The 25,500-nt window shown below is 55.2% G+C and overlaps 6 protein-coding genes across 6 annotated transcripts; 3 read left to right on the forward strand and 3 right to left on the reverse strand.

Annotated features, from left to right (window-relative positions):
- Positions 1 to 3,133: 3,133 nt before the first annotated feature.
- On the forward strand, positions 3,134 to 4,217 carry B0I36DRAFT_367509 (uncharacterized protein; the record flags this gene model as incomplete). The annotated part of the gene is made up of 2 exons (XM_046159479.1): positions 3,134 to 3,930; positions 3,998 to 4,217. 2 exons carry the CDS (start codon positions 3,134 to 3,136, stop codon positions 4,215 to 4,217), a joined length of 1,017 nt encoding a protein of 338 aa, XP_046007265.1.
- Positions 4,218 to 5,744: 1,527 nt separating this feature from the next.
- B0I36DRAFT_333723 (uncharacterized protein) lies at positions 5,745 to 6,509 on the reverse strand. Its single transcript, XM_046155257.1, has one exon. The coding sequence runs from the start codon at positions 6,393 to 6,395 to the stop codon at positions 6,150 to 6,152; it is 246 nt and encodes an 81-aa protein (XP_046007266.1). The 5' UTR covers positions 6,396 to 6,509; the 3' UTR covers positions 5,745 to 6,149.
- A 2,513-nt stretch (positions 6,510 to 9,022) lies between these two features.
- On the forward strand, positions 9,023 to 16,732 carry B0I36DRAFT_424926 (uncharacterized protein; the record flags this gene model as incomplete). The annotated part of the gene is given in 9 exon segments (XM_046162302.1): positions 9,023 to 9,377; positions 9,390 to 10,001; positions 10,011 to 12,840; positions 12,918 to 14,598; positions 15,115 to 15,666; positions 15,676 to 16,228; positions 16,414 to 16,435; positions 16,458 to 16,582; positions 16,668 to 16,732. Coding segments are annotated over 9 exon segments (6,492 nt in total). The 5' UTR covers positions 9,023 to 9,325.
- Positions 16,733 to 16,837: 105 nt separating this feature from the next.
- B0I36DRAFT_28625 (uncharacterized protein) lies at positions 16,838 to 18,543 on the reverse strand. Its single transcript, XM_046151598.1, has 3 exons — positions 18,285 to 18,543; positions 17,936 to 18,123; positions 16,838 to 17,865 (listed from the first exon to the last, which is right to left on the reverse strand). Exons 1-3 carry the CDS (start codon positions 18,424 to 18,426, stop codon positions 17,035 to 17,037), a joined length of 1,161 nt encoding a protein of 386 aa, XP_046007268.1. The 5' UTR covers positions 18,427 to 18,543; the 3' UTR covers positions 16,838 to 17,034.
- A 1,731-nt stretch (positions 18,544 to 20,274) lies between these two features.
- Positions 20,275 to 23,362, forward strand: B0I36DRAFT_252030 (uncharacterized protein; the record flags this gene model as incomplete). Its single annotated transcript, XM_046150656.1, has 2 exons — positions 20,275 to 22,720; positions 22,797 to 23,362. 2 exons carry the CDS (start codon positions 20,275 to 20,277, stop codon positions 23,360 to 23,362), a joined length of 3,012 nt encoding a protein of 1,003 aa, XP_046007269.1.
- A 341-nt stretch (positions 23,363 to 23,703) lies between these two features.
- On the reverse strand, positions 23,704 to 25,304 carry B0I36DRAFT_28652 (aldo/keto reductase). The gene is made up of 3 exons (XM_046151603.1): positions 25,089 to 25,304; positions 24,880 to 24,988; positions 23,704 to 24,789 (listed from the first exon to the last, which is right to left on the reverse strand). The coding sequence occupies exons 1-3, from the start codon at positions 25,194 to 25,196 to the stop codon at positions 24,059 to 24,061; spliced, it is 948 nt and encodes a 315-aa protein (XP_046007270.1). The 5' UTR covers positions 25,197 to 25,304; the 3' UTR covers positions 23,704 to 24,058.
- Positions 25,305 to 25,500: the final 196 nt, after the last annotated feature.

Here is a 25,500-nt window from a genome sequence, read left to right on the forward strand (position 1 = left end):
AGTACCACTGCAAAACCTGGATCCTGCAGTCTAGTAACAAGACCACCCAGCAGGTAATTTGATACAGTGAAGAGATTCGAACAGAGCACACAGATCGCATACATGACCAAGCACATTATGGAGCTCCGGTCTGGCAAGTTATGGTCACGTAACGAAGCTGATGTTAACGTGAGGACTGTGTCAGCTCGTTTGCCAGTATCCCGAGCGTGTAGCTAACACCGACTTGAAAGCTTGCAAGTGGTTCGACTTCGGATCCATCCGATCATCACGTACCCGTACTCTGCCCCGCACGGTAGGCACTCCGTGTTGACGGGCGCCGGCCCGCAGCACCATGACAAGCTGATAGGTAGCAGCAGCTGACGGGGCCAGGGCGGGAGCTTTCCACTGGCGTGGGCAGAGTTCCGCAGGATCCGGGCAATAATCAGCTGTTCTTCACGAGACATACAATTGTGCACTGAAGCTACATTGCTCGGCCAAGTGGACCTGGCTGCCTTGTCCTGCAGAGCACGCAATTGGCCACGGACGCTGGACCTAAGGATGCTAGGACATCGGTCGAACAGTTAGCTGCAAGCAGATGGCTCTTGGTGGCTTGCGGAGTCCCCGGTGAGAGACTGGAGCACACTAGGTTGGCGAGCTTGAGCCAATTATCGTTCGGGCAGGCTCGCCAGTGGCATGATTGGTGGTCTTTGGCAGGCCTGCGCAGAGGAGCGGCGGTCAGGGAGCCGATCGCACGGCAAGATGAGTCCACGGAAGGACAATGTAGAAACACGGGGTGTTACGCGGTCATTTGAAATCAGGTAGGCTCAGTATATTCCGTCGGATATGCGGAGCAGCGCAACCTCGACCTGCGTCTTTAAGGCGATGCTTGAAGCATTCCTGGCCCGCAGTCCATCCAATCTCGTGGTTTTATTGCTTCTCATGCCTTGCGTGGAGATTCGAGCTGGCAAAGTCGGAGAACCGCCGACGCTGATCAGCACAGCCCACCTGATTAGTACGCCCAGAGAAAACGGTCAGCATTTCACGCTGACTGGGCGTGCTTCCCCACCCGAGCTGCCAAACGAGAAGCTCCACCGACTCGCTTCGTCCCCCGATGGCTATCTACTGTGATCCCACAAGACGCCAGTGGGGGGAGCGGGGAAATTGGGTGGTTGCTTCCAGGGAGGCGGAGGCCGGAGCTACGGAATTTCTTGCGAGCCTGACAGGGGCCGGCCGTGGGCGGCCACGCCAATCAATTCCCATGTTGCTGGCTGTCTCGAGACATTGCATGCAGCCAGAGACGACAAACGCCTCACCAAAGGGCAGACCGCGCTTCCTCCAGACCGAGTCACATGAAACATCCAAGGCAAGCTGGCCAGAGGCTCAAACGACAATACTGGGCGGCATGGAACCAGGACGCTCGCTGGGAGTGAAAGTGGAGGACAGGATGCACGTATTCGGCACCAGACGAGGCCCCTTGGCCAAGGAAGGAAATGAGCCCATGCCAGGTGCCAAGCTGCAGCCAGGTGGGGCTCCACCTGTACACCTGGTCGTCGGCAGGCGTGTGGACGTTGCCGACGGGTTGGTGCTGCGCAGTGGAGACCCAGCCCTTCGTACCTGAAATCCGGGTCTGCTTACGTCAACATGCCCGTCCCACGCCCTTTGACACCACACACACACACACACCCTCGAACAGTCGACGCCCTCGACCCTCTACACTGCCAGCATTGCTGCGTTGGCCTCCGGTCCTAACGGCGCAGCCGCCGCTCTTTGCCGATCCGCCCGAAGGGGAACCCTTCCCCCAAGCAGCCCGTCCCGTGCCTACCTGTCGCCCCAATTTCCAAGCTCCCCATTGACCTTTCCTCGATGGAAGCACCATCAAAGACCGTCCTGGCCTGAAGAGTTCACAAGATGGATCTGATCCTTGCTTCTCCAGATAGTTCAGACCATCTGGGAGCACGCCCGCACGGCCCTGCATGTCACGCGTGTCCGTGAACACAGCCCGCTCAAGATGGTGCCATGGTGTCGGGGGGAGCATCCAGCAGATGATGAAGACTAGTCCAAGCTTAGCCCAGAATCCTCCGTGAACCCCGGGGCGCCATGTACGGGACCGATCAAAGGGCCCATGGCCACCTCTGATGACATTTGAACTTGGCGTTCGGGAGTCAGCGTGCGCGCGCTCCGCCCACTGCCTCGCTGCGTCGTGGGGGTTGGCGTTTCAAGACCCACGCTACCACGAGGCAGGCCTCGTTGGACTGGCTCGTTGGCTTGCGCGAGTTCGATCTGTCCCTGCTCGGGCTTGTCTAGAAGGAAGAACCCTGGCCCTGACCAGCGTCTGACCTTGTTCCATTCCAGTTATTGCTCAGCCAGCTCCTCGGGAGGCCCATCCGGTAGCTTGTCCCTGAACTGCTTGACCAAATTAAACGTAGTCTATTGCGTACTGGTTATTATGCAAGGTGCCCATCTCAAATCCCCAAGGCGGTCTCCGGCAACTTCTTGGGACCTCGAAACCCCTGTAGCATTCCTTACATAACTTGCACCCCTTCCCCCTTGTCCTTGACCGTTCCCCGGAACCGGGCGTATATCGATCTGTTCGTCTCTCTATCGGAGCCGGATTCCCCTCGCTCTCGTCCTCCCGATCCGCAATGCTGTATTTCCCACGATCTTCTCAAGTCCACACGGCACAATTAGGGCATCACTAAAGACATCTGCCGCTTGATCGGCATCGGGGATGTTTCAGTGTCGTTGCTGAAATGCAGCAGTCTGACTTCAGTCATCACCAGGAAGGACAAGCAGCCGCGTCGCCCATCTGACAGCAGTTTGTTTCCCCACCGCCTCAGGCCCCGGAACACCACCTCTGACCGGAAGGAGCTATTCCTCAGACATAGACACTGAACACTCACAATCGTATCCGCCACTGCACTCCATCTCTTCGCAGCTGAGCTTGCCACTGTGATGGAAACGTCCCCGTCACAATCTGCTTACCCGCTCCCCCCTCCGTGAGGATTCCGATCGCGGCATCTTACAATTGCCTTCTCGCCCACCACATTCATACACAGGCCAAAACGGTAGGCGTCAACCGAGCACCAGTCTTGCCTATCAGAACTGCATCTTGAAGATGGAGCACGGAAATTCAGGCGACTGGCCTGCTACAGCGATGCATCATTCGTCCTTGTCCAGCTCGTCTTCGCTGTCGGGCGGGCCTCCAACTGAATACTCACCTTTCCAGAGCTATGACGGCACTTTGGCACCACCATATGGGAACCTCCTGTATCCTACGAGCCAGCTTCATGGCCATGGAGGACATCACTCGACAAACCCGTTGGATCACGCCAGGATCCCTGCAGTCGCTTCAAGATACCCTTTTCCAGCATACTCGCGGAGTACATCGCCAACTGGACGGCACCGAGCGGAAATCGGGTCAGAGTATTCTGCCAGTCTGGCACCATCACAATTTCCTTCCCCAGGCGCGGTGCCAGCCGTCACTGCTGGGTCGGAGGGCTATCCGTCCCCTTCTGTCGCCTCTGGCTACACCTCCGACGTGGCCAATACGGCATGGGCAAAACCCGAATACTCGTCAATAGAACCTCATCCTTACTATGCAAGCACAGCTGTTTCTCCGCCCATCGCGAACCCCGAGACACGACATGTCAGGACAACCCGCGCTCCGAAGCGTCAGACACGTAAATTGACGACCAAGGAGGATGCCAACTTTCAGTGCGAGGTTCCGGGGTGTGGAAAACTATTCAGTAGAAGCTACAACTACAAGGCGCACATGGCGACACATAACGAGAACCGGGCTTATCCATTTCCTTGCCCCGAACCAGAGTGCGGCAAGAAGTTCGTCCGCAAAACCGATCTTCAACGACACAACCAGAGCGTCCACACCAAAGAGCGAAGTCACAAATGCGATTTTTGCCACCGGATGTTTGCCAGAAAGGACACTCTTCGAAGGTAAGCACCAGCGGTTGTCGTGGTGCACAGTCCCTGCACCCACGGTATGCTGATTATGTTCTTCCAGACACATGGACGACGGGTGCTCTCGACGTTTTGACATCGAAACAGTCGACATGGGCCGTGGCAGCCACACAGACTACGAGGCCGCCGGCAAGGCAGGAGCACAGGCTGTGGAGACTCTTCATGTGCCGGGCTTACACCACTACTCATCACAAATGAGCATGCCTCCAGCCTCAGGGAGCAACAAATTTCTGGGTCACCTGAATGCCTATCCAGATGGCTGAACACCGCACGATACACCGGGAACCGAAACATTGTGTACAGAAACCGAGGCTTTGCCGGATCATTTGGGTTGAAAGGTTTTGTCGACGACTCCCGAACTGCGCGCATACCCGTTTCGCAAAAGTCGCCAGCCGAGAACAAGCTCGTCTTCGCTAGCTGGATGCCCCCTTGACTAAATCATCAGAACTGAAATGCTCGCAACAATTGCGGCATCTTGATGATCTGGATAGGCGTAAAATAAAGTTGATACTTCGGAAGACGGAACAGGGAGCGATATCCACGACACTTGCAGGGTCCCCATCAGTACGAGACCAGCCTTAATGTCGTGACCGCAATCTTGAGCAATGGTTAACCGTTGCTCCAAGAGCTAGGTCACGATTGACGAGTATGACACTGCGAGAGACTGATCCTATATCTCATCGTTCTGACGGTAGACAGCATGGTGATAGGCCCACTCAATGGCAACAGCTTTCAGGATTCTGAATCTTTGTTCGAGTTGGGTACCAGAAAACCTCCTTGTCACAACCAGCCTCGAGGCTACGCGATCATCTTCTCCCATTTCTATGTTGGAGTGCGAATATACCGGTCTACGCGAAGCTCGGCAAAAGCATGGCAACCAGGCTCATAATGTCAAGCATTCCCGCGGATCAGATATGGCAAGTTGGTGGCTAAGCCCATGGTGGGAGATGCCCAAGGGCCGAGATAAGCCTTCGATGTGCATCAACTCGCATTTCTGTTGCGTTTGCGGGGGCATCACGAGGGTCACCTAGGATGATATGAACACGTCAGGAGATGGATGGCTATAGAGTGACTGTGCTCTGATATAGCGTTGGCATGGCCGCCTGGGCAAAAGTCAGCACAAATCCTCAAGGAGGAAGTGTTTGGCCCTAATAAATGAACTTGGGACGATCTTCAGTAGCACGGCACGCTTATTGTCACAATGTGGTATGGTACACGGGCGAGGATTCGAGCCCGCACTACTCCTCCCACTTCCCCCCACGCTTGTCACAGACGCCGGCGGAGCTCCCAGGGCTGGGAGCGCGCAGTGCTGGATGTCGGACATCGTTTTCCCCTCCTCGCCCCCTATCTCCACTGAGCAGAGCCACTGACTGCACCGCATGACGATGTGGACATACTGGACCCACGAACAGGTCAGATCTTCGGGATCGTTTGTATCAAGCTATCCTAAGCGTGAGCACCCAAGTTGGTGCTCTGCTGCACCGTTGTTTGTTGTTCGCGTCCAGTTGAGGCCAGTCAGGTTTCTGAGGTAGGCGGTGAGCAGGTCAAGACTTGACGGGCCCATGTAATCTGTGCGCACCTCCATATCCGGGATGCCAGCCTGCACTTGATGCCTCTAAAGCAAGGCCGGGCCGGAGATACTTCCCCAACGAGCGGCGATTCGGGCCTCGTGTGTTACGTGGACGGCGGCCCGGTAGGGCGTTCCGAAGCGCCCTTGGCCATGCTCCACAACCGCCCACTCACACAATGTTCCGGGAGCCTCCCTCGACCACCTTGGTGGTCCAATCCGCCACCTAGTCAAGTTCGGAAGTATGGATCGAACTGATCACAGACTAGTTTGTCATCTTCTAGATGGCACTAAGGCCAACCCCTGTCGCATAGAAGCACGCAGTATGCGTCACCACGGCCTATCAAAGTCTTCTGACTTGATCCGTGGAAGAAGATCCACGATCGCCGGCCACTTCATGCGTCGAGAATGACCCGGTGGATTGTACTGCACACTTGCCCTCCGCATTCCCGCACAGGAAACGCTATCCTGACCCTCAGTCGGGATGTTTCAGCCACGAGCGCGTGAAACCTTGATCAGCTGCGTCCGGAGCAACAGCGCCTAATAATGGCCAATAGGAGCCAGAAGACCGGATTCTCATATCTGATCACCATAAAATTTGCCGGGGTCTGTTGTTCCCACAGTCTTGTCATCGCCGGACAAGATTGACCGGACTACAAATCCCGGCGTTCGTGTGGCCATAGATGCGAACTACTGGCAAGTTATTGCCCCCTAGATCCTGTCTGGCTTGCCAGGTCCAAGCTAGTATGCGAGCAAGTATAAGCCGACGAGACCTGGTCGGGTGAATTTTGCTCACGCGGCGGACCATTGTCCGCATAGAGACAAGGAGACGTTCGAGGATCGGCCATGCACCGGGAATAAACAATAGCCACATTCACCAAGCACTACGTCCCGTTGGAAGTTGAATAGCGTGGCATGAGCCAAAACAAAATTGCTTATTGGTGATGGATGGAGAGTTGGCCCAAAGTCGCGTGAGGACAAGGAGCACATGCCATCTGACTGAACGCGCAGCATGGTGAGACATCAAGAGTCAACGATGAAAGCTGTTCTTGTTTCTGTGCAGTTGAAACTGCGGCCGCAACGCCCCCGTACTTGTAGACTGGTGGCATAACCAAAGGCTCCCTGGACAAAGTATGGACTCTAGAATCTGGAAAATATTTGGGTCGTGGCTCGTTGACAACTCGATAGACTCTACCTCAAACGCCTTCGTCATTACCCTGTGGCTGGAGAAGGAAGAGGGGGGAATACGGATATCGTTCTCATGTGAGGCAGACACCTTTCTCGGCGCTCCGCGTCGCGCTCTCCGAAATGGGCAGGGTACGTCTATGGACAAGCCCTCCTTCGTAAATGGCCATTCCATGTGGTACCGGTAGATAATATACTAAGGAATTCAAGCCGGGAACCGGTGAGTGTGCTGCCCATCAAATCTGCTGCGGCTTCTCCGCACCGGAAATGTTGGCTGGGTAGGGGACTGCTTGTGACACTGGCCCATCCCAGACACCTGGGTCGTGATCATGCCAGGTCTCACAGATTTACGATGTGTGACACAAAGGGACACGAGACAAAGGAAAATATGGACAGCTGTTTGATCGAGACACACGAGGCTGGTGATACCTCTTCTTGTGCATGGTATCTTGTGCGTGCGGGCTGAGTGGATGAATACTGGGCGGCTTACTACTCCTTGACATGGATCGAATCGGCCGCAATCAACCTGGTTCGTGCCTTCAGTGAGAATGCTCCGCGAGGAAGATTACAGAGACCGTATTTGGAGCAATGGGCTCCTCCTATCGACATCTCATCCTGATCACGCCCGTGCAAGCAAGCAACAATGTTGGACTGCGTACATTAGCGTCCAAGATGGCAGATTCTTAGAAGCGATCCTTCTCGCTGGTATCCGCCCTCGATGCGCGGAATCAGTACCGGATACGACTCGTGCTACAAGTCAAAGTTGCGGCATGTGCGGGCTCTGATATCAACAGCGCAGGTGATGCAGGCTGGTCCTCAGCTGGCCTCAGCACCAACCCGGTGCGGGATCGTGCGTGGAACCAGGGCTGGGTTCTTGATGCGTCGATACGTTACCGGAAAAACCATGGTCGGGGGTTCCTGACACCGACGACATTCGAGTGCCGGATCGAAACGTGCAGATTTGGGAGATCCTGCAGATAGCCGCTTCGGTGCTTGTGTGACGTGGTCGTAACCAGACGAGCCACCTGCCATGGAAAAGATTAGCGTCTCCGGCTATGAAACTCACGGTGTCTGTAGCCAATGAGCCATGCTGAACCACACGGGTGGCAGCACCATCACCTCCTTCGGCGTGGGACAGCGCCAATAGTGCGAGTCGACCCGCTTCGTACTCATAAGGGAAGCGATAGAGGCCGATTATGCACTCAGCCGGGGAAGCCGAGCAGGCTGGGCATCTGGGCGAGACTTAAGCGAGTGGTCCGACGCAATAAACAACCTCCTCTCCTGGCTATCTCGATTGGTGGGGTGGCGTTACTCAAACCGCCATGAAGAAAGCTGAATAAAGAGACGTACACACCAGTACCTGTTACTTGGCATGTCGGAGGATGAATTTGTCATGCAGGATCTCTGTACACCCGGAACACCACGATTCTGCAGTCTCTCGTGTAGCCGCACAGGGGAGCAGATGTGACAAGGTCCATATGCACCATGGCAGTCCCCGCCACTGGATCAGTTTACAAGATCCGCAGTCCCAGCGAGCAGAACTCGTCGCTGCCTCCATTGACAGTCGTGATACAACAGCTGCAGAGTATCAGCTCGGCTCGATTTTATCACTCGCTGGCCATCAGATCGTCATGCCTCCCCTCTCATCAGAAGTGGTATGAAACTCGTAAAAGTCACATGTGGCCGCCATTTTTCGCGGTATCGAGGCGCAGAATATGCTCATCCGGCCTCACGGTGACCCGGAATATATGCTGGAGAACAGAGTAGTCTCTGAGCATTCCTGAAAAACAAGCAAAGCCAGACTACGGACGACTTGGAGGCATACGGTATTAGAGAACTAGATATAGGCCCCACCATCGTGTCCTGGCAGTATCACCTAATAGCACAATCGCTTGCCAACCGTGCTGAAGAGCTCCTTCGTGTGTCACCTGATCCGCCAAGACGGCCTTTTTAACGTACCGGTATAAGTCCATACGTGATAGACGGGTCGTTGCGTCCAGACATGCCTCTGCGAAGTCCTGCTGAATCGGGTGTCTTTTGCGAAAGTGTTTCGAGTGAGCACTCTTCCGCTGGAGCCAACACTACGAGGTGAATGCTCTGTTGAAGAATGCAATGTTGGCGTAGAACCATACAACGATCGCTGCCACTTTGGCAGGTTTTCGAATTCATGCACTCGAGCCTCACTGGAATCTTGGGTTCAGCCAACCAGCTATTCCTGTGGGGCGATCTGGAAGCCACACTCTGTTTAAGTGTGCTGGGTTCATCCTTGCTGTAAGCGTGACAATGCAGTCAAGTAATGGTCCATACCCAATGTATCAGAAGACCAGTGCCGGGCCGTTAAAATGGAGACATGGAGGTTTGTGGCTAAGTGCTGGACTAAGGAAAGCGCCTGGGTCAGTGGCTAGACAGGGTTCCCATACGGGCTGTAGGCATTCATAAACGATGCCAGCCCAAACTTGATCGTGACCAGAATTCGGGTGCTCTCTCTACATATCTCTGTCTGTCTCACACTCTCTATAACTCTCTGCCTCTTACTCCTGCCTGTTGTACACAGCCGTCGCCGATTTGCTTAAAACCACCCACGTCCAAAGCAGAACTCTACATAATAGAATCGACGTAATGAGCCAGGCGGTCCCCGCGGAGCCTATCGCCGTAGTCAGTAGCAGTTGTCGTTTTGCTGGAGGCATAACGACTCCCCATCGGTTGTGGGATATACTGTCAAATCCACCAGACTTATCAAAAGAAGTTCCACAAAATCGATTCATGGCAAAGGCTTTCTATCATCCCGACGGCACTCACCATGGAACAACAAACTCGATCCGGGGGTACTGGCTGGAACAAGATCACCGTGCGTTCGACGCGGGCTTCTTCCATATCAATGGCAAAGAGGCCGACGCGATGGACCCCCAGCAACGCATGGTGCTCGAGGTTGTCTATGAAGCCATGGAATCCGCCGGGTACCAATGCCAACGATACGCGGGCAAGGACGTTGCAGTGTTTGCGGGCGTCATGACAGCCGACTACGAGATTCTCTCGCGACGAGACGAGCTGCAAACAGACCAGTACCATGCCACGGGAAATGCGCGGTCAATGATTGCCAACCGCGTGTCGTACTTTTTCGACTTCCGAGGCCCCTCTGTCACCGTCGACACCGCATGCAGCTCTAGCCTTGTCGCTGTCCACCAAGCTGTGCAGAGCCTGAGAAGCGCAGAGAGCATCATGGCTTGCGTGACTGGGGTCAATCTGATGCTGACACCAGACCACTTCATTGTTGAGTCGGACATGCACATGCTTAGTCCGTCAGGGCGCTGCCGTATGTGGGATGTCCGCGCAGATGGTTATGCGAGGGGTGAAGGCGTGGCGGCCGTCCTTCTCAAGACACAGTCACAAGCAATGAAAGATGGGGACACGATCCACGCCATCATAAGGGAGACTGGGGTCAACTCGGATGGCCGAACCGAAGGAATCACGATGCCAAACATGGCGGCACAATCACGGCTGATTCAACAGACGTATCGAAGAGCCGGGCTTGACGCGTGCAAGCCAGAGGATCGATGCCAGTACTTTGAGGCGCATGGGACCGGAACCGCAGCTGGCGACCCCCGAGAGGCGGCCGCAATCAAGCAAGCATTCTTTGGCGAGGCTCCTGAGCTGGTCGGCCGCAAGCTGCTGGTCGGGTCGATCAAGACGGTCGTGGGACACACCGAGGGCGCAGCCGGTCTCGCGGGGCTTCTCAAGGTGGTTGAGGCCCTCAAACACGGCGCAATACCGCCGAATCTGCACATGGAGCGGCCCAGCCCGAGTGTCGAACCGTGCTTGAGCCATCTCGAGGTGCCCACGAGGTTGAGCCCCTGGCCGCGGGCAGCTGCCGGTCAGCCAAGGCGGGCGAGCGTCAACTCGTTTGGGTTTGGAGGGACCAATGCCCACGCGATTGTCGAGTCGTATGGCAATGCTGCTGCTGGTGCGAGGGATGACGAGGCTGTTGTTGTTGAGGCAGGAGCCGGGGTCGCTGCGGGGGTGGTGCCGCTGTGCATCTCTGCCGCCTCGCCCCAGAGCCTGGTGCGTGTGGCTCACGCGTACCGCACGTTGCTGCAGGACGATCCTGGCGCCTCTGTCCAGCTTCTTGCCTGCTGCCTCGCCTCTCGCCGCGATGCGCTGCCGTACCGCCTTGCGCTTTCTGTCGCCTCGCGGGAGCAGGCTCTTGACGCCCTCGGCCGCCTCTTGAACCACCCAGACACCATCACCGCCAAGAGCACCCACGCCGCCACCATGGACCACCCCCCAAAGTTGTTGGCCATCTTTACCGGCCAGGGTGCCCAGTGGCCCGCCATGGGCCGCTCCCTGCTGCGCTCCAATTCCGTCTTCCGCCAGACGGTTCTCAAGCTCGACGCTGTGCTCGCAGCCTGCTATGATCCGCCCTCATGGACCTTGGTTGACCAGATCCAGGCCGACGACGCAATCTCTCGGGTCCACGAGGCTGCCGTGGCCCAGCCACTATGCACCGCGATCCAGATCGCTCTGGTCGATCTCCTGCAGAGTCTCCGCATCGCCCTGCACACCGTCATCGGTCACTCCTCCGGCGAGATCGCTGCCGCCTACGCTGCAGGAAGACTGACCATGCAGGATGCCATGCTTATCTCGTACTATCGCGGCCTGGTTATATCTCAAGCTCAGCGTCGCGTGGCTGGCCCCCCGGGTGGTATGCTTGCGGTTGGCCTTTCCGAAGGGGCAGCGCTTGGTTTCTGTCGAGATGACAAGTATGCTGGTAGGCTTTTTGTGGCTGCCGGTAACGGGCCCACTATGGCCACAATCTCTGGCGATCTCGACATGGTCAAACAGGCAAAGGCGGATCTTGACAGCAAGCACATCGCGGCCAAGATACTCCGCGTAGATGCAGCGTACCACTCGCCCTATCTGGCGACGGCTGCTGCTGACTACATGAAAGCTCTTGAGCGTTGTCGAATAGCCCCTATAGCCGAGGGCAACGATGTGGTTTGGATCTCGAGTGTCTACGGCTTCAAACGGACCTCTGAAGGGGACCTTGGGGCTGGGTATTGGAAGGACAACATGCTCTACACGGTACAGTTTCACGATGCCGTAGAACATGCGCTGTCAGAGTTTGGCCCTTACGATGTCGCCGTCGAGATCGGCCCGCATGCTGCTCTCAGGTTGCCTGTCTCCCAGACAGCAGCCGCATCCGGACAGGAACTGCCATACACGGGCATTCTCGACCGCACGAAGGATGATAGTGTTGCCGTTGCAGACTTTTTGGGTTTCATGTGGTCCACCTTGGGCTCGCTAGAAGTACATAATCCTCCATATCTCGAGCAGACTTCCAACAATAACACAATTTCCACCTATCTCGAGCGGTTGCCTCGTTACCCGTGGAACCACAGCCAAACATACCAAAAGGTGACACGCCTATCGCGTCAGTACCTCGGCCGGAGCGATGCTCCACATGAGCTTCTTGGAGTCCGGTGTGAGGATGATGGCCACGTCTTGCGCTGGCGCAATGTTTTGAAGCCGGATAGAGTTCCGTGGCTGCGGCACCACAGGTTCCAAGGGCAGTGCCTCCTCCCGGCTTCTGCTTATTGTCTTATGGCTCTACATGCCGCTCAAGCTCTACCTCAACAGACCGAGCTGGCCGTCGTTGAGCTGAGTAATATTGAGATTGTTAGTGGCGTTGTGATTGACGAGGCACCTCATGGAACAGAAATAGTGTTCACCATTACGACACGCAGACCGCGGGAGCCTTCTCAGTCTGGCATCAAGGCGTCCTTTTGTCTCGTCTCATGTCCGGGTGACGGTTCAACAGACTTGGTATTGAACATGACTGGCGAACTTGAGCTTATCTCTTGCGAGGAACAGCCTGAATTGCTACCGTCAAAATACGAGGACCGATCGCACCTGCTGGAGACGAAGCCCGAAACGTTTTATCAGATGATGGAAAGCATTGGTTTGACTTACACGGGCCCTTTTAGAGGAATCCGCGACATCAATAGGCGCCTTGGCTACTGCGACGCTCGTGTAGCATACCAGCACCAAGATTCCCCTGCAGGTTGCGCAATCACTCCTGCGTTGTTGGATTCCTGCTTTCAGACGGCATTCCTGACCTATGCATCTCCCGGAGACAGGTGAGTTTCGTGTCCAAACACGGGCCACAATAACACTGATTTGATGTCATAATTGGCCGCGCTAATATGAGCAAAAGATCCCTCTGGGGGCCTCTACTGCCCTGTCGCATTGACCGGCTGCTGTTTGCCATGAAAGGCCTCGGGGCAGTAGACCATGACAGACAGAGCAAGTTCCTTCACGTAGATGCTTACCTTACGCGCACGAGAGCGGCCACACGATCTCGGCCCACGACCTTCGCTGCCGACATGGGTGTCTGCAATCACCGAGGACAGAAGATTGTTCAGGTTGAGGGGCTGACTGTTCGCGCGATTGCCAATGCTTCATCCGAGAACAACACAACCTCGTATTTTCACACGGTCCTCGACGTGGATCCATGTTATGAAGCCATCCGAATGGGTAGCCATAGCTCAGATATGCCAGTATATGACGGGCTATTGAACTCTAGATCAACGGGAGTGAGCATCAATCGATCAAAATCGAACGTCAAAGAAATCAACCACGATGGCTCATATTATGTGGATGAGAACCAACCAATGGCCCAAGATATTGCCCAGTTCCACGATCATGTAGGCAGGCTGCTCCAGCAGATCACGCACCGCTACCCCTGGACAAATTGTCTCTGCCTGCCTGATTCTTCTGTGGACCTACCACTACGCCTCTTACACAATACCAATATAGCTCTCGACTCTCTCACCATTGGCACGATGACTGACACCATACAAGACGCATTTACCAAGAATCGCGTCCACGGCACGACGATAATTCGTCTAGATAGAGCAAGAAGCCTCTATGCGCAACTTGAGCGGAGAACAAGGTACGAAATTGTCGTACTTTCAGTCTCGCATCTGGAAAGGAGAGACTGGCCGAATTTGCTTGGAGCGGTTCGAGAGCTCATGCGGCCTGGTGGCTTCCTAATACTCTTCCACGAACATCCTGGCCGAAGAAAGAGGCCGCACGCACTTATAAGTTCGGGCCATGTCACGCCCCCTGACTGGCCAGATGAACTCCTCAGCTACGGCTTCCGGTCTCTGGCCACACACTCGGATCAACGGTATCCACATGACAGGTTTGTAATGGTTAGACAGCTGGCCCCAATCAAGCCTCTGTTGACGGAGGCCCAGGGATACCAGTCTGCCTTGACCAAAATCGATCACGTCGTCATTATCGCAGGGACGAATGGTATGCTTCAGGATGGCCTGCACAAGCTGTCTATACTGCTCTTGCGACGGTGTCTCCGGATCACTGTTTTGGGCTCCATTCAAGCAGGTGATCTCTGTGTACTGGAAACATGTACCGCGGTCATCATAATTTCAGACGACGAGGAGCCACTGGAGACCATGACGGCAAGACACAACCTGAAGCGCTTTCAAGCTCTATTCCGGCCCAACATGGTAGTTCTTTGGGTCGTCCAGAACAGCCGCTCTGGCGCACCTGGTCATGCGGCCGTCCTCGGTTTTACTCGCACAATCGCTGCCGAGGTCGCCAGCCTCAGGATTCAAACGTTGGACTTATGTGCCGTCTCGTCACCTGAGACGCATATTGCAAATGCGTTCTTGCAGCTGACCTTGTCTACTAAGGAGTTGGGCGGCGAGGATGCCCTTTGGACTCACGAGGCGGAAGTGCATATTCACGGTGATCGAAGATTCATCCCCAGACTTAAACCTCTACACAGGATGAATGAACGCGCCCATGCCTTCCGTTGCCCCCTGACAAGGAGCACCGATATCTCGAAAACCGTTGTGGCAGTTCGGCCACGAGTAGCTGATGACGGAGAATTCGAATTTGTCGCAGAGGAAGTGATCCGCAAGAAAACCTGTTCCTATCAATCTGGTTCGGAAGTGCGGACTCGATTTAGTTCGGCCCTCCCAGTTTGTCTCAACAAGACATCGGTTTATGTTTGTCTCGGCCTTGACACAGTGACTGGCCGATCCGTGATCGGATTGTCCTTACGAAACCGGTCACTCCTAGCCGGCGACACGCTATTACAGGCTCATTCGCTCGCTGGTTTTTCTGGGAGCGAGAAGAATCTGTTCCACCACATTCACAACTACGTGGTTGCCGAGGCCGTACTGAGACTTGCTCAGCATCGATCCCTCGTTCTGATCGACGTCGGGTCAGGATTACTTGAGGTCATCTCAAGTGAAGCACGCAGCCATGGTAAAATTGCCGTGGGCTTTTCGACCACGCGGGCAAATACTTGCTATCCCGAGCGACACCTCAACCACTTTCTCACGGCAAGAGAACTCCGGCAGACCTTACTTCCTGCGAACGAGAATGCAACTGTCATCGACTTCTCAGAGGTTCGAGGCAGTTTTGCGACAACGCTTCGTCAGTTACTTCCGACTGGCTGCCTTTACGTGCAAGCTCGAGAATCGATTTTCGGCGCATCACTTTTTCCCGAAAAGTCGATGACTGAAATGGCACATGAGCTCAAGGACTTCTGGGCAAGGGTCGTGACCCAGTCTCTCGAGAAGCACCAGCGAAACCCCCCAGAAGCGGCCACCGACGATCGCAAAGTAATGACCTTGCCGGCCCTCCTGGAGATGACAAGTCCGTGCAAACCGCATGCCATTTTAGACTGGACAGCCACTGCCGAGGTCGATCTTCCCGTACAGCCGCTTGCGGTAGCAAATATCTTTAGCCCGACAAGAACCTACTTGCTGATCGGCTTGACACGAGACCTTGGCCAGAGTCTCTCTCGGCTTTTCATACAACATGGGGCAAGACACATTGTCCTGGCGAGCCGCAATCCGGACCTGCTTCCGAGTTGGGTTACTGAGCTTGAGCTGAATACTGGCGCAATAATTCGTCTGGTGAAGCTCGACGTAACAGAGCTGGAACAAGTCATTGAACTCAGAAGGAGATTACTGGAGGAGTACAGACTACCTCCCGTCGGCGGCCTGATCAACGGTGCCATGGTCTTGGACGACCGGATCTTCGCGCACATGACGACAGATACATGGGATCGAGTAATGCGCCCCAAGACGGTAGGATCAAGCAATCTCGACCAGGTCTTCGACAGTGGAGTAGACGAGCTTGAATTCTTCATAATGACCTCCTCCTTTGCCGCCATTGGCGGTCACGCGGGCCAGTCTAATTACGCTGCAGCAAATATGTACATGAACGGCCTCGCGGCGAACCGTCGAAAACGCGGTCTAACGGGGTCGGTGCTCAATATTGGCGTCATATACGGACTGGGCTTCCTGCATCGAGAAAAGAGAGAGCTTTATGCCGGCTTGGAGCGGGAAGGGTACCCACCCATATCGGAGCACGATGTACACCACATGGTGCTCGAAGCAGTCGTGGCAGGCCGCCCAAACCCGCACAGTGACCAGCCTTACGATATAGTGACTGGGCTGAGTCGCTTTAAGCGAGATGACCCGAATCGTCTGCACTGGCAGTTGGATCCTCGATTCAGCCACTTAGTGATCCCAGATCGGGATGGAATGAAGGACCAGGACTCAGTCGGCACAGGCGCGCCTCACGCCTCCTTTGAAGAACAACTCGCTACTTCCACAGACCGCCAAGGCCTGGAAAAGCTGATCACGAAAGCATTCATCATAAGGTTACAGACAATTCTCCACACGAAGCCTGGTCAGACGATTTGCAAGAACAGCCGCCTGAGCGAGCTGGGTGTTGACTCGCTTCTTGCTGTGGATATTCGTAACTGGGCTGTTAGGAAATTGGGTGTTGACCTTGCTGTGATGAAAATCCTCGGGCCTTCAACGAATATACGCAAATGTAAGTCCCCTGCTGAGCCTTTGACAGCCACCGTAACCGGCGAGCTGTGTCTCGAATAGTGCACTAATGCGATTATGCCTTGTAGTATGCTGTGAGATGGCCGTAATGGTGGCTGCTGAACGCGGAAAAGTTCAGCGCGGAAGCGCTTGACCAGCTGAGGCTTAGACGTAGCCACTGAGAATAAAGCATTCTTCGTTTGTACGACATCATTTTCTTGTAATGGAGTTCGGAATATTTTGGGTCAATCGGAAGCGTTGAGAGGCGTTAGTAGCTAGAGACTTGGATGTCTCCCAGAGGATAATATCTGGGCCATGACATATGGACGTATCGCCGAATTTCCATTGCTGCTGAGACCAAGTATCGATTCCCGGTTATCGGAGTTTTGAGCACTGTGACCCTGTCAAGTTGGGCTGTCATCGCATGGCAGATATGTGTGGTAGCATGCGCAGCGTTCATAGTTCGTCTTCAGAACCTGTCTCATCATCATCAACCTCTGCCGCAGGCTTTGGCGGCAGTGCAGCCTTCTTCTTGTTACGCATGAATGGCAATTCCCTCTTCGCGGGTGGCGCATCATCTGCTTGTTGTGATAGTGGCTCTGCCTTGACTTGGCGGGTGCTGCTGGCCTCCGGCGCGGTATTTTGTTCTGAAGCCACAGCAGATGACTTCGTGCGTGTTGCCGTTCGACCGCTCCGATGCTTCTCCTTGGGCACATTGGGTTTCTTCTGATTTCGCTCCTCCTCGCTTTGCGTCGTGGCCTCGTCCTCAGTTTCGTCATCCGTTGTTACGCGCTCGTCAGGTTCCGGGTCTAGCTGAGGACTGCCTTTGTCATCGATCTCCATGAGATCTGCATCGTGATCCGGCTCATCATCGCTGTTGACACCAGCTTCGGTACTTCCTTTCCTTTTGGATGATCGAGAAATTCCTGGTTTCCTCCTTCCGCTCTGCTCGACCTCGGCTAGAGCCTCCACATTTAAGTTGGCTGTTGCAAGCAGGCGTTGCTGCTGCCGTATCTTCACTTTCTTCTCATTCAGGAGGTCCCGAAATTTCTCGAGCAGCTGTGTCTCGTCGTCCTCCTTCGCTTTAATCAACTCCTGCAGCTGGTCCTTAAGCTCGTCCACCACGTGCTCCCAAGACTCGATCTTGGCAGATGAGGTAGCCGCCCTTTCTTGCAACTCTGCCTGCTCGCCTAAGATCGAGACACACCAGTGGAACGGCGAGATCTCGTTGCTCACGTCGGAGTCATTCTCTGGACGCGCAGGCAGCTTGAGTGATCCTAGTCGTTGCTAAATAAAGAGAAAAGATACCGAGTTAGTACACCACCCCACCTTGGAGTTCACCATGATCACCACATACTTTTATGCCCTGAATGTTCTTGCGGAAGGACAGACCAATAGCTGCACCATCTTCGAGAACATCTGCCCGGATCTCAATATCGGCAATGGACTTGCGCTCGATGAGGGTGGCAGTAAGTATGTTCTCCCACTCTGCGTCGGTACAATGTCCTGTGGCAGATTTGTACTCTGCTATCCTCCGATGGCGAACTGGGCATACGGTCAGTCTGGCTCCTTGCGTGCGCACTAAGAACGCTTCCTCTCCACTTTACAGAGAGCCTCAAACTTGAGGCGTAGACTGCTTGTTCAGACGAGGCGAGTAGGAGTGGAGAGGTGGAACAGCAGATTTGTGGATGAAACATGAGACTCACGTCTGGTGAGGTAGACCCCTTCACCCTCCGTGCCTAGTAGTTTCAGATCAAGTGGCTTGGACCCATGCGGAGAGACCTCGAGCAGGAAGAACTCGTCTTCACGAGCGGTAATGGGGAACCGCAGTACGGTTGACTTGGGCATGACGAAGCTTGAGCTTGCTCTGTGGGTGCTCCCTTGGTCGTTCGTCCAGGCTGCAGTAGCACGGCGAAGAATGCCGGACCGAGAAGCTGCAGAGTTTCTTCTTCGGGACTGTGTCCTGCTACCAGGTTAAGCTGGTGCTGGGGAAGGACTGCACGTTGCTGCTCTGGTGCGCGCGGATGAATCAATAGTGAAGTCGCGATGGCGGTTGTTCGTGTCACCAAAGTGCTTTTCGGTGTTATCCAAGTACGGGACCCAATGCGCAGTATAGACAAGCTCTTTCAGGGCCTTTATAATAAGTTGTGAAGCAAGAAGCCAAGCTTTCGAGCCTCGTGGGAATGTAGGCAGCAGTGGCTCCGACGGCTCCAATCCGCAGGCAGCATTGCATGCTCCGGTGCAGCCAGCGAAGCCTCGCGCCCAGCAGCAAATCGCAGATCCACTCAACCACGGCCAGCACAGAACGATGAATGTGGATGCCGTAGTCAATCGAGCAGCAACCCGCCCGGTATGAGCAGCTCTGAGCTGAGCTAAATTCCAACAGGCATCGATCGATAGCCTAGGCTGTGGCGCAGTCGATGGCAACTAGCGGCCCAGCCCGAGAGCTCCAGTCACGCGGGCTGTTGTTGTTCAAACAGTCTTCCCCACGCGACTTTGCGCGTGGCTTTCGCGATTCCCGATGGTTGGTCACAACAGCACCCTCCCTACCTCGGGTTCCGGAAATAGTTGAGAAAAAAGAACGTCTCGGTAAAGCCAAGCAAACACAGCTGTTTCTGCTTCAGAATAAGGAGAAAATGTCACTCCACGGAGATCTTTTATTCTGCAGACGCAAAGCAGCTGGTTTGCCTTTGTTGTGACGCATCCACACCTCGAAGCAAGCTAAATGACGAGTTTCCAGTCCCTGCTCGTTACAAAACATCGTGTTTGCCTTGGTGTCTCTGGGGGTAATAACAGCTGTACTTTTCCCAGGCTGTGGCCCAGGCACAAGGTTTGTACAATGGATTTTGCGGGTTTGGTCCCTTGTGTTGAGCATGGCTCGTTCCCAGCCGCACGGATTTTCGTGAGGCCCAGGTGAGCAGGCTATTGTTGGCTTGTGGTGGATCCACGCTGCACAGCGGCGTGCAAGGACCCGGCCGGAGTGACATGCCTTTGGGTGGGCGGACACGTGCAGAAAGAGGTACCTCGTCATCCAGCTGCATGACGCTAGTGATGCTCGACTCTCACCGCACGGGGGACAGGGGCCCCCCTCCCGCTGCACCGGGGCCACCCACACACTTGCCTGCCACTTCTTTTTGCTTTGCTTGCCCGCACCTTCCAGGCCACAAGCTCCTGCCCGCCCACACGACCTTCGCCCACCTCACCTTGCTGCATCCATCCATGACACCCTCCAGAATCCAGGACCTTCACCAATCGCCCGCAACACATCACCCGGCACAACACGGACCGCCGCTACAGTTCAACAGCACCCAACTTCCACAGCTTGACACGCGACGACGTCAATCGACTCTCCGCGCGCATTTCTTCCTGAGCTACCCTGCCGGCTCCATCGATCAAGCGACCAGCTCGGGTGACGCCTTGCGAACCAGCCAAACGAGCTCGTCGCATCTCAGATCATCCGACCGCCCTTGCGAAGAAACTGCAACTGGACTGGCCATAAATTGTGTGGCCGTGACGGCTCCGTGGTATCACTGCTACGACTTGCTTCCCCATTCGCGCACCGCAAACGTCGCCTACTGTATGAAGATGCGAATCACAAACAGCATCGTTCACTGCTAGGCCTTATTTGGTGGACTGGATCTTGCACAACATCCACTCAGAACTCATGCGCATAATTACGCGCTCGACACATCCGACATGGAACCGCTCACATTAAAACCTCGTCAACCCGTCGAGGACAATATCGAAAACTGGGATGATGACGAGGACTTTCTCATCGACAATGATGACCTCACTTTTCGCAGCTCCTCGTCCATGACAAACTCCCATTCTCATCGCAGGGATAGTCTATCTTCGCTCCGCTCAGACCGAGAGTCATTAGGTGGCAGAGAAGAACGGCATGTTCTGTTACCCGATACCGATGAGAAATCCACTCTGGATGCCATTGCTGCCGCTGCGCATGCCGGTATTCCCCTTCCCACCAATGTCCCTTCCTCTGCTTTGATGGGGGGCACTATTAAGCGGCTTGGTGGCCGCAAAGTCAAGAAGATCTTCCAGGAAGATTGGGGCGATGACCTCGAGCTGCCTGATTCTGGTCATGCGCTGCGCGTAAAGCCCCAGGATCCAGCCAAATTCCCTGAAGCCATTCGTCAAGTGAGCGGCTCAAGCCTGATTAGCCCTCTGAAGCTCTCGTTAGCTGCCTCTCCTATGGAGAAGAGCCCCGCCCAGATGAAGATAACGCCATCGGCGAGTCCACTCAATCTGGACAGATTCCGCGATGCGGAAGGCGACAACGACGACGTTTTTGGAGAAGGCGCTGCAACCATCAAAGCACCCAAGTTACGTCTTCAAGCGAAGCCTATCTCGCTTATCACGCCTCCTACTCCACGAAAGCAAGCAGAGGAAGATGAGTTCGAGATAGATTTTGAACTTCCTTCCGATGGAAAACTCGAACTCTCAAAGAGGAAAGACATTCCTAAGACCCCGCTGGTGACCGCCAGCGACGACTTCGACTGGGGAGAGGGCAGCCTTGGAACCAGGTTTGGTGGTACAGGCCGGGGTCCGTTCTCTGCTCGGAGCTCCTCAGTCTCCGCACTTAGCCCGAGTATTGCAAGCTCAATCACCGCGGAGAGTGAGGACGAACATTTGGATGGGCTGGAGCTACCCGTTGGCCCTCTAGATCTTGGAGAACGGCTGAACCGCAGAAGAGTCTCCAAGTCGCCAGAACGGTCTGTGGTCGAGACCATCACATCTGCAGAGAAGCAGAAGGCTTCGGCACTAGCTGCCGCCGAGAAAGAGGACTTTCTCGCTGATCTCGATATTGGTGATGGCGATGTCTTCAGCTCCGCCCGGCCCACACTGCACCGCAATGTTAAGGTGAAGGAGACAAAGCCCAACAGCCCAGTGCGACCGAAGACTGCGGTCTCCATCACGTTCGGCAACAAACCTGCCTTAGCTTCGCAGACCTCGCGTTTACCTCGACCGATGTCCGGGCACGAACGTACCCATGCGCAACCATCATTAGAACCCGTGTCGGAGAGCGGCGGACCTATCGCAACGCGTCCTTCGAGGAGGTCTCAGTCTCGACTCAGCGGCCATTCTGCACACTCCTCAATATCGAGCATTCATACCCCAACGACGCCAACTGCGTCGGCTGCATTCCAACAGTCTACACCTTCACGAAGGCGTGAGCTTGGGCAGAAGGCATCGATAGGTGCCCTGCGACCAGAACCTACCACGACTAGTGCCCAACTTCTGCGACTTAAGAGGTCTCTGCCAGTTTTGCGCCCAGGTCAGTCACCAACAAAGCCACCGACGCTTACATCGTCAACCTCGGCTTCTCGGGTTGACCGTCCGCCGTCGCGAGGAGACTCCGGACGGCCGCTCTCTTTTCTGCGACCACGGACACCGGTTGACCGTAGTCGCCCTACCCACGAAAGTAGCGCCGCGATCAGCAGAAAATCACAAGCGCCATACGGGAATATCGGTGCGTCGCAGTCACAAACTGCACTCCACGGGAAATCCTCCCGCACCCTGCGCCGACATGACTCGGACCTTGGCCCCGAGTTCCGGCCCATGTCGCGTACAGCTTCTCGGAGCATGATGCGATCACCTAGCCCCAGACGAGCACGTCATGAGAAGCACTCGTCCGAACCTAGCTGGTCGCAATTGAGCAAGCCACGGAGAGCAAGGGCTTTTGGGGACGGGCACGAACTTGATGCGTTCGATGACCTTCCCACCTCTGCACATGCAGAGTCGAAATTTACCAAGCCGGCCGTGGGTTTTGGCAGCAGGGGAAGCATTCGCAACAAGATCTATCAAAACGTTCTTCCTGATAGAAACACACCTAGCCCTGTATCACCGTACTCTCCACTCCGTCATGACCACACACCGCACTTTGCACGCGACACCGCTGCTAGCCGCAATGCTCGTGAGGCGAACCTGGCGCAGCGAGCTTCCCCGGCGGCTCCTCTTGCTCCACTCACCACTCAGCGAGTCGCGCAGCTCACTTCGAGGACGATCCACGAACGAAATCTTCCTGTTTCCCCCCACGCGCACACTTTGCGGCCAAAAAAGACACGCAAGCCGCCGCAGCTGAAACCCCATCTGATCTCAAATCTGACTGGGGCCAAGGAAACAAAAGGTTCGTACAGAGCGGCACCATCCCTGACCAAGGCGCACAATCTCTTTTTCTAGTACGAAATGCTGACACATAGTAGTGGTCAATGGCATGACATACAACCCGGTGACCTTCCGTTGGGAAGGGAACGAGAACGCCCTTAGTGCATTCAACCTTCCAGCATCATCGCCACTGGCGATCTCTGTCCCGCCACACTCAGCACGCGAGAAGGAGACATTGACGCCAGGTCCTGTGCTCATCAAGGACATAAGCTCGAGCAAGATGCGGAAGCAGGTCGGAGACATGGTCTTTGACCCTCAGAATATGTGCTGGATCAAGGTCCAGTCGGAACAAAACACACCCACACCCCGATCTAGCGATCCACTAGATGGGTTCCAGGTCATCGAAGACGAGGACCCGTTCAAGGACATCCCTGACCTAGAAGAGAAAGAAGCATCGTCGGGCAACGTCACTAGAGGTCGGGTCAGCGACGTCAACGATGAATGGATGGTTGGAGAAGAATTTGATGTTGGCCCCGAGTTCATCCGGCGCCAGCGCGAAGAGGAAGACAGGTGGCGCAAGAAGTGCGAGAAGTGGGTGAGTGCATCGACACGCGACCAGGACGCTTGGAGATGGGCAATTCGCGACATCATCTCGAGCGGCTAAGAAGACCGCCCTTCAACGCCTTTCCGTGTCCCCCACGGGAGCACGCTAATTGCACCGTATCGGTGCACAATTGGGACTTCTTCATTACGATATTTTAATGACAGTGGTTGGTTATGCCACTGCTGCGCGCAATCATTTTCAGTTACGACATCGAACACGCACCCCGAATGGTCAGCAACACTCTGGATACCAGGCGCACATTTGCATTCCGGGAACCTTGATCAACTTCACTGGTCATGCACGAGGCTTTCTAGCATTGCTCTCTTGGAACATTTTTGGGGTTTTCTTTTTTTATGATTTACTTTGGAGGGCTTGTATTTGGTACCTTAATGAGTTACGACACACGCTTATGACATGTTAACGCAGTTATGAAAAGGAGGACTCCGTCCACACGGATGTATTTCTAGCCTTAGACGGGCGGGAGGCGTTTGGATCTGCTCGTAGCAATAGCTACCAGTACATCAAAAAATTGATTTGGCATTGCGCCTGTTCTATGATCGTTCAACCAGCTTCATACAATCGCTTCAATCTGTTGTAACATTTGTGCGCCCTTTGGCCTTAACTTGATGTGCCTAGACACAAGGGTGATGTTGCGATATCGGGCCTCTTTTCACCTTTAGGTGATGACACATTTGGGCCCCGTCGGATAAATCACGGTGGCAACATTTGCTTTTCGAGTAGAATGCGATACCATCTCTACCTAGTGTCGCCCTCGGCGAACTTCTGCGACCAGAAAAAGCGGCGGAAGGTCTCGCTACCAGTCTTGGAGATGTCCTCGACCTCCTTTGGCGTGAGCTTGAAATTTGGAATGTTGCAGGTGTAACTGTTGATGCGTGTCTCGTTTGAGCTTGTGGTGATGGCAACGATGCCCTGGTCGATGCACCAGCGCAGAAGGACGTCGGCCTCGTTAACGCCGTACTTCTTGGCCAAGCCCGGGAGCAGGCCGCTCGCGTGGAGAGGCCCGTCCGGGGCGCGGATGACGGGGCTCAGGGGAGCGTAGGCGCTGATGGCAATGCCCTTGTCCCGGCACAGCTGGATGACTTGCTGCCGCTGGTAGTAAGGGTGGAACTCGATCTGGTTGATGGCGGGGACGACCTTGACCTTGCCGCCCGAGAAGAGCATCTCAATGTCCTCGGCGAGGAAGTTGGACACGCCGATGCTGCGCGCCTGGCCAGAGGCCTTGATGGCCTCGACCTCGGCCCACAAGCCCTGGAGCCTCGCCGGGTCGCCGCCCGCCATGGCTGGGTGGTGGACCAGGTACAGGTCTACGTAGTCGAGGCCGAGGCGCTCGAGGGAGCCCGTGAGTATCTTGTCGACCTGCCCGATGTGTTCGGGCTTGTTGTCGAGCTTGGTGACGACGTAGAGTGCGGACCGGTCCACGCCGCTCTGGGCAATGGCCCTGCCGAGCTCCTTCTCGTTGCCATACACTTTTGAGGAATTGTCAGTCACATTGGTACCCTGTTCAAGGAAAGAAAAGAACGAAGGTGAACTGGGTCAGCTACAATGGGGCAACGCACTCTCGGCACCGTCGAGGTGGAAGAAGCCAGCCTTGATGGCGGTGATGGTGGCCTTGATGACATCATCTGCGGCCTGCTTGGAGTTTGCGGTGCCGAGACCGTATGCGAGCTTTGATTTTTGTGGATGAGGATTAGCATTGCCAGACATCTAGCAAGCAAGCAAGCAAGAACAAGCAAGCAGTGCCGGCATCATGGGGACTGTAGCGCACCATGGGGATCTTGTTGCCGTCATTGAGCTCGAGCATGGGGACAGCTCCGTGCTGCTTGGGGGCGGTACCCGAAGGGTCGGACCGGAATGCGGAGGCGATGGAATTCATGGTTGCATGTGCCAGGGGATACAGTGCTGGGGGGCTATATTGAAGGAAAGAATGGTAACCAGGACGGCCGTGGGGAGCCCGAGGTGGGAGATGTTGCGTTCAAGTACTGGGCGATGTGCAGATGCTGGTGGATGGCACACTGCTGACTGAGGCCCGGGTGCATTTCCGCGATCGTAAAGCAGGTGCGCGTACCCGGCTGGCGTTAGTTACGTTTTAGTTAGCTAGTGCAGCTTCCTCGTCGAGGCTGGATCGAGACTGGCGTGCATGCCAGGGCGGAGGAGTTCCGAAGGGTTGCATCACCAGC

Source organism: Microdochium trichocladiopsis (genome assembly GCF_020744255.1).
Source record: "Microdochium trichocladiopsis strain MPI-CAGE-CH-0230 chromosome Unknown B0I36scaffold_10, whole genome shotgun sequence".
Classification (NCBI taxonomy): domain Eukaryota; kingdom Fungi; phylum Ascomycota; class Sordariomycetes; order Xylariales; family Microdochiaceae; genus Microdochium; species Microdochium trichocladiopsis.